We start from the raw sequence: 7,789 nt of genomic DNA on the forward strand, positions 1-7,789 counted from the left end.
TGGCTCACGCCTGTAATCCCAACATTTTGGGAGGCCAAGGCGGGCGGATCACGACGTCAAGAGATCGAGACCATCCTGGCCAACACGGTGAAACCCCGTCTCTACTAAAATTAGCTAGACATGGCCGGGCGCGGTGGCTCAAGCCTGTAATCCCAGCACTTTGGGAGGCCGAGGCGGGTGGATCACGAGGTCGAGAGATCGAGACCATCCTGGTCAACATGGTGAAACCCCGTCTCTACTAAAAATACAAAAAATTAGCTGGGCATGGTGGCACGTGCCTGTAATCCCAGCTACTCGGGAGGCTGAGGCAGGAGAATTGCCTGAACCCAGGAGGCGGAGGTTGCGGTGAGCCGAGATCGCGCCATTGCACTCCAGCCTGGGTAACAAGAGCGAAACTCCGTCTCAAAAAAAAAAAAAAAAAAAAAAATTAGCTAGACATGGTGGCGCGCGCCTGTAGTCTCAGCTACTCGGGAGGCTGAGGCAGAAGAATTGCTTGAACCCGGTAGGTGGAGGTTGCAGTGAGCCGAGATTGCACCACTGCACTCAAGCCTGACACCTGGCAACAGAGTAAGACTCTGTCTGGAAAAAAAAAAAAGAAAAACAAACCAAAAACCCTATCTCAAAAAAAAAAAAAAAAAAAAAAAAAAGCAGCTTATTGTATTGATAATGGGCTGGGCACAGTGGCTCATGCCTGTAATTCTAACACTGTAGTAGGCCGAAAAAGGACAATCACTTGAGGTCAGGAATTTGAGACCAGCCTGAGCAACACTGCAAGACCCCATCTTTAAAAAAAAACAAAAACAAAAAAAACTAGCCAAGTGTGGTGGTGGTGTGTACCTGTAGTTTCAATTACTCAGAAGGCTGAACCTAGAAGTGGAGGTTGCAGTGAGCAAAGATCACAACACTGCACTCCAGACTGGACAACATGGTAAGGCATCATCTCAAAATAAAAAAATAAAATTTATTAATAAATATGTTTTCACTGTAGAAAACTTTCATTTTGAATAGTATTTCATTATCACCTCTTTATTATTATTTATGTAACAGTTTGAAAACACAAGACACTTTTTTTTTTTTTTTTTGAGACGGAGTTTCACTCTTGTTACCCAGGCTGGAGTGCAATGGCGCAATCTCGGCTCACCGCAACCTCCGCCTCCTGGGTTCAGGCAATTCTCCTGCCTCAGCCTCCTGAGTAGCTGGGATTACAGACACATGCCACCACGCCCAGCTAATTTTTTGTATTTTTAGTAGAGACGGGGTTTCACCATGTTGACCAGGATGGTCTCCATCTCTTGACCTTGTGATCCACCCGCCTCGGCCTCCCAAAGTGCTGGGATTACAGGCTTGAGCCACCGCGCCCGGCAAGACACTTTTACAATGGCTTCATGTCTAGCAGTTCCAGCCTAGTGTCCTGACTTAGCTCTAGAATCAGAATCTCTCTCCCCTCTCCCAGGCCTTACCTCAGATGCCTTCAGGTTAATGTACTTGAGGTAACAATCATGGAGATCAAGGTAACGACCATATCCCTCTTCATCTGTGAACTCCACCAAGTCTGAGGGAATCAAATACACCAATGTTTCAGATTCTACAGACCACTCTCTTGAACTTACTTTTTCAAATGGACTGCTTGTTCCCAGTTTCTTGAGGCAGCATGCCACCCAAATATCCTCCCTGTGCTCACAATATAACCTCCAATAAGTGAGATCAAAAGCGAGTGTTCTCTTACAAGGTAACAAGGGCTGACTCATTTTAGTATTGTGAACTAAAGTGAATAACACTTGGCTTTCCAAGCCAGTAAATTTTAGGTAGGAGAGAACAAAAGGAGCATTTTGCCCAAGACCAATTTAGAATGTCACTCTAGCCCAGAAACCAGCAAAGACAAAAGCAACAAGAAAACCTGGTTATGAATATCTCTGAGGCTACGGCTGCATGACCTGCACTTCTGCTCGTGTTGAATGAAATGTTCACCCCTACTCACTTTGTGCCTCTTCACTTGGATTCTCTCGAGCCTTCAGGAGCTCCTCAAATTCCACTGACATTGGCACACAGATCTGAGGGGAAAAGTGAAAGCTCAGGTAGATTTTTTCTTTCTTTCTTTTTGAGATGGACTCTCTCGGCCGGGCGCGGTGGCTCAAGCCTGTAATCCCAGCACTTTGGGAGGCCGAGGCGGGTGGATCATGAGGTCAAGAGATTGAGACCATCCTGGTCAACATGGTAAAACCCCGTCTCTACTAAAGGTGCAAAAAATTAGCTGGGCATGGTGGCACGTGCCTGTAATCCCAGCTACTCCAGAGGCTGAGGCAGAATTGCCTGAACCCAGGAGGCGGAGGTTGCGGTGAGCCGAGATCGCGCCATTGCACTCCAGCCTCGGTAACAAGAGCAAAACTCCGTCTCAAAAAAAAAAAAAAAAAAAAATTTCATGAAAGAGTTGGCCTCTGAGCTGAATCTTTAATGTGAAATGAACTTTGGAAATGAGTAAAATTATCTTTGTGTTAACTGAATCTTCTAGGTAGAAGACTTCAAGACAGAGTTAGGAGCACAATTTATTGGGGAGGGTAATTTCTGTGAAGGTAAAAAGGAAGAGAAAGCAGGATTAGGCCAGGACAGCCTAAACCACATGCAGATTGGACAAAATCTTGACCAACTCAACAGGGAACTGAGGAACAAAGACTAATAATCAGCAGAGTCTCACAGTGGACCAAATTGCTGGGCCCTAGTACCCAAACTGTGCTCAGTCACTGGTTGGGGGCCGCCCACGAAATGTGGCCTTGGCTTAAAAGATGAGGGGGGATGCTGAAAACACTGTAGTTGTAGAATGTTAGCTAACTATGGTCCTTGCAGCTAAATGGCAAGTTCTTTCTCGAAGTTCACTTGAACAGCACATGTCCAGTTTCCTTTACTCCTTTCCTTTAGTATGCTTTAAGGATAGGTCTGGAGAAAAGACTTTTCTGAGGACATACCTCATTTGGGTGCTTCCGGTGGAATTCCTTTATTTGCTTGAGTCTATTATAGAATTCAGCAAACTCATTGGGTCCTGAAATGGCATTGAGCTCCTCCTTTCGTAATCTGCAATTTCAGGAAAAATTCAAAGAAGATAAAACACAAAGTCAGTCCTCTAACTAGGGCTCCTCAGAAACACTAACTCTTGGATTAGCTGTGACTGTCACTTACCCATCCTTATCATCATACAAATCCCTCAGGTTTCCACTGACCTCCATATACCTCTGAAAGGCAAATACGAAACCATCAGAACGACACAATTTGCACAACTGCCACCACGCGCAGCTAAATTTTGTATTTTTAGTAGAAATGGGATTGCACCATGTTGGCCATGGTTAGTCTTGAACTCCTGACCTAACAGAGTTAAGCAAACAACAAAGGCTCTCTAGTCAAAGCCCAGGGCAACCTCAAGAGACATGGATATGGTCTTAACAGTTCCTGTGCTTCCTAGTACCTTTTAACACACAGCCCTGATTCCAGGTTAGTTTTTTAAACAGGCTGATGATACCATTTAAGAGGTGGCTCCTATCTTTACATACCACCAATGCCTAACTTTGCCTGTAACAGACTCATCCTCATTAGCTAAACACAAGTTCCCACCGAAAATCCTCAAAGATAAAGATGATAATCAAGATAATATTCACCATTTCAAAAAGCTTGACTGAAGAGTAGGCAGGCTAAATAAACATTACATAGGCTTCCTTTGGAGTTAAAGTATATTAATTCAGGATGGTACAGGTATGTAGTCATGCCTCCAAAACTTTTGGGACCAGGTTTGTTTCAGAATTTGGAATTTTTTAAGTTCAGAAAAGGTATCATATATTATGTAACATCCCTAGTGGAATCTGGAGCACACAGTTCTGCAGTAAACCTTATACCTTATTTACTAAGTGAGATAAATTAAAGACTATAAAAAGCCTATCACAGATTCAGCCCAGGTTTTACTACCAAGTGAGATCAAGTCAGATTTTGACATCAAATAATCACCCAAGGAAAAAAAATCCTTAGTTTTCAGAGTATTTTGGGACTGAGGGCTTGTAATCTGATTCTCTCCTGCAAATCAGAATATCCAAGTACGTCTTTTATTTGTTTTTAGACAGGTTTCAAACATACGCAAGAGTAAGGAAGGTAGCATAACCTCCATTTACTCATCACTCAGTTTTTAAAATCTATATAACATCTTTTGTTAAAGTACTAATTGAGCTATTACAAGACAAATGCAGTTTAGTAGTCCAAAAAACTTTAAAACAGTATCCTGAGAGAAAAACACTAATATACAGTATATATTTTTTTTTAATTTTTTTTTTTTTTTTTTTTTTTGAGACGGAGTTTCGCTCTTGTTACCCAGGCTGGAGTGCAATGGCGCGATCTCGGCTCACCTCAACCTCCGCCTCCCGGGTTCAGGCAATTCTCCTGCCTCAGCCTCCTGAGTAGCTGGGATTACAGGCGTGCGCCGCCACGCCCAGCTAATTTTTGTATTTTTAGTAGAGACGGGGTTTCACCATGTTGACCAGGATGGTCTCGATCTCTTGACCTCGTGATCCACCCGCCTCGGCCTACGGTATTTTTTTTAAGAGAAGAATTGTAGCCGTGCACCTCAGTCATAGATTCCTCATAACTATTGTTTGCCCATCCAAGGGATACGGGATTCTGTAAGAATGTGCACCTGTAGGCCGGGCGCGGTGGCTCATGCCTATAATCACAGCACTTTGGGAGACTGGGACGGGTAGATCACGAGGTCAGGAGTTCGACACCAGCCTGGTCAACATGGTGAAACCCCATCCCACTAAAATACAAAAAATGAGCGCCAGGTGTGGTGGCAGGCACCTGTAATTCCCCTATTCGGGAGGATGAGGCAGGAAAATTGCTTGAACTCGGGAAGCGGAGGTTGCAGTGAGCCCAGATCGCGCCACCGCGCTCCAGTCTGGGCAACAACAGCAAAACTCCGTCTCAAAAAAAGAAAAAAGAAAAGAAAAGAAAAAGAATGGGCACCTTCCCGAGTAATGAAGAATGCCTAAGAGTTCCCCATTCAGAGAAGTGAGGAAGCACCCTCACGTTCGGCAGCCGGTGGACCTGTGTGCAGGCAGAGAGCCCGCGACTGGCCAATCCGGTTACCCTTGGTCAGTGCTCATGCTGAGCCGCGCACTTCACCTCCCCTCTTTTCCCGCCCTCGCCGACCCAAAGGGAGGCAGACAGCAGGGCACTCACGTCTTGCATGGCCCGAGTGCGGTGATCAGAATTGATCTGGTCCCGGAGCTGAAAAAACAAACGGTGACACACACGCCGTTAGTCTACGTTCCGGAGCAGAAAAGGCCGCCGAGGGCGGAGCTTACCGGCTCGGGTTTTAGCAGCGGAGGCGGAAAAGGCCTCTGGGGCGCTGGACACCGGGAGGAGGTTACCGAGACCGGAGCTCGGAGACGGAGCCCCGGAGGAGGCACGGGGCGGAGCGCGGGGAGGCTGCGGCCCAAAGCAAGCTCTCAGAGGTCAGACACGGGACAGAGGCCCAGCCTCACACGCAGTCCCTGACCAGACCCCACTCACCGTGGACTTCTTAGTGAGCATCTCTTTGGCCATGACGTCCATGAGCCGTTCCTTCTCCTCATGATAGCGCCGCTGTTGCTCCAGTATCGTCTCCATCTTCCCTTCGCCTCTCGGCCTCTCAATACAGACCACCTACGCGGCGGAAACAACCCCTGCCGCCTTGCGCGCCTGAGTCCCCGCGTTGCGCATCCGGCCGCACCAAAGTTCCGCCAGTGCCGGAAGTGTCCAGGGACTTAGGAAAACGTGAGCACCACAAGGAGGACCGGTCTATGCTATCGAGATGGCAACAGTGCCACCTGCTGGTCGGAGGTGTGGGGGACGGACGCCCAGAGGTTTGCAGATGCCTCCAGGGGGCATGGGAAAATCCCAGAACGTGAGGTTCAGCGGCGGGCTTTCCGGGGTTTGCGGGTGCCGGCTGGGCGGACAGGTACCTGTGTGGACTGCGCGAGCAGTTGGAGCGCGGATGGGAGAGCTGGGAAACCGGAATTTGAGGGCGCAGTTTTCAGAGTGAATTATCAGAACGTTTGCTCCTTCTCTGGACCTCAGTGTCTTTTTCAGTAAAATGGGAATAGTGGGGTTTTGTTTTGCTGGTGGTTTTTTTTTTTTTATATATTTGAGACAGTCTTGCTCTGTCGCCAGAGCTGGAGTGCAGTGGCGCGATCTCGGCTCACTGCAACCTCTGCCTCCCGAGTTCAAGCAATTCTCCTGTCTCAGTCTCCCGAGTAGCTAAGACTAGAGGCGTGCGCCACCACACCCAACTAATTTTTTTTTTGTATTTTAGTAGAGACAGGGTTTCACCCTGTTGGCCAGGATGGTCTCGATCTTCTGACCTTGTGATCCAACCGCCTTGGCCTCCCAAAGTGGTGGGATTACAGGCGTGAGCCACTTCTGGTGGTGTTTTAAAAGAAATTCACAAGTGAGGCCGGGCGCGATGGTTCACGCCTGTAATCTCAGCACTTTGGGAGGCCAAGGCCCGTGGCTCTCTTGAGGTCTGGACAACATGGTGAAACCCCGTCTCTACTAAAAAAAAAAAAAAAAAAAAAAAAAAAATTAACCGGGCATGGTGGCAGGTACCTGTAAGTTCCACCTACTTGGTAGGCTGAAGCAGGAGAATCGCTTGAACCCAGGAAGCAGAGGTTGCAGCGAGCTGACATTGCGAGCCACTGCACTCCAGCCTGTGTGACACAGCAAGACTCAGTCTCAAAAAAAAAAAAAAAAGAAAGAAAAGAAAAAGAAATTAATGTGTAGAAACGACCTATCAGTATGTTAAATAAAATATTGTGTATCCAGTGAGGTCAGGAGATCAAGACCAGCCTGGCTAACACAGTGAAACCGCATCTCTACTAAAAATACAATTAGCCAGGCATGATGCATGACTGTAGTCCCAGCTACTCGGGAGGTTGAAGCAGGAGAATCCCTTGAACCTGCGAGGTGGAGGTTGCAGTGAGCCGAGATCGTGCCATTGTACTCCCAGCTGGACGACAGAGCAAGACTCTGTCAAAACATGAAATAAATAAAATAAAATAAAGTCTGTGCATCCAAGCAGTGGAAGACCTTATGTGAAATGCTATACGGCCTTAAAAAAAAGACTGTGTCTATTTATCTCCACTTGTAGGTAGAGAAATGCAAAGACGTCCACGTATTTATACGTTCACAGCAGCATTATTCGTAACGGACAAAAACTGGAGGCAACCCAAGAGTCCATTAACTGTTGAATGGATACAGTGTGGTATATCTATACGGTACAATGGAACATCATTCAGCAATAAAGGAATACTACAATGATGAACCGTGAAAGCATCATGCTGAGTGAAAGAAGCCAGGAGAAAAACAACAATGTGTGTCCAGATGAAATGTCCAGAAGGGTGTTAAAATAAAAACACTGGTGCTCACTATGGCAGCACATATACTAAAACTGGAACCATACAAAGAAGATTAGCATGCCCCTGGGCAAAAAAAAAAAAAAAAAAAAAAGAAAAGGAAAAGAAAAACACTGGTTACAGCTTGGCCTTTGCCTTATTTGAACATGGTTTGCATAGTTTACCATGTTTGATTGGCCAAAACTCAGCAATTGGCAAAGAGTAGGCTACAGTCTGTTGACAACTCCATTTAGGTTATAGTTCACGATGTACAGAGAAACCTTTAGGCTAAGTTTAAAACATGTAAGGAGGCAGCCTTGGGCTAAACCTAATTTAACAAAGGCAAATCTATGGAGGCAGAAAGTCTATGGGTGGTTGCCTGTGACTGG

The 7,789-nt window shown here is 46.3% G+C and overlaps 1 protein-coding gene and 1 pseudogene across 1 annotated transcript in view; one reads left to right on the top strand and one right to left on the bottom strand.

The window, feature by feature from the left end:
• The window catches only part of SF3A3 (splicing factor 3a subunit 3), a 28,391-nt gene extending 22,642 nt beyond the window's left edge, over nt 1-5,749 (bottom strand). Inside the window, exons 1-6 of the mRNA XM_039473668.2 lie at nt 5,542-5,749; nt 5,209-5,256; nt 3,172-3,224; nt 2,961-3,066; nt 1,979-2,051; nt 1,461-1,552 (exon numbers count right to left, since the gene is read on the bottom strand). Of these exons, the coding sequence (XP_039329602.1) occupies nt 1,461-1,552; nt 1,979-2,051; nt 2,961-3,066; nt 3,172-3,224; nt 5,209-5,256; nt 5,542-5,637 (468 nt within the window). The 5' untranslated portion in view covers nt 5,638-5,749. The remainder of the gene's footprint in view (nt 1-1,460; nt 1,553-1,978; nt 2,052-2,960; nt 3,067-3,171; nt 3,225-5,208; nt 5,257-5,541) is intronic.
• Nucleotides 5,750-7,426: 1,677 nt separating this feature from the next.
• On the top strand, nt 7,427-7,495 carry LOC120366188 (U6 spliceosomal RNA; annotated as a pseudogene).
• The last annotated feature ends 294 nt before the right edge of the window (nt 7,496-7,789 follow it).

The sequence above is a fragment of the Saimiri boliviensis genome, chromosome 11 (assembly GCF_048565385.1).
Source record: "Saimiri boliviensis isolate mSaiBol1 chromosome 11, mSaiBol1.pri, whole genome shotgun sequence".
NCBI classification, from domain to species: Eukaryota; Metazoa; Chordata; class Mammalia; order Primates; family Cebidae; genus Saimiri; species Saimiri boliviensis.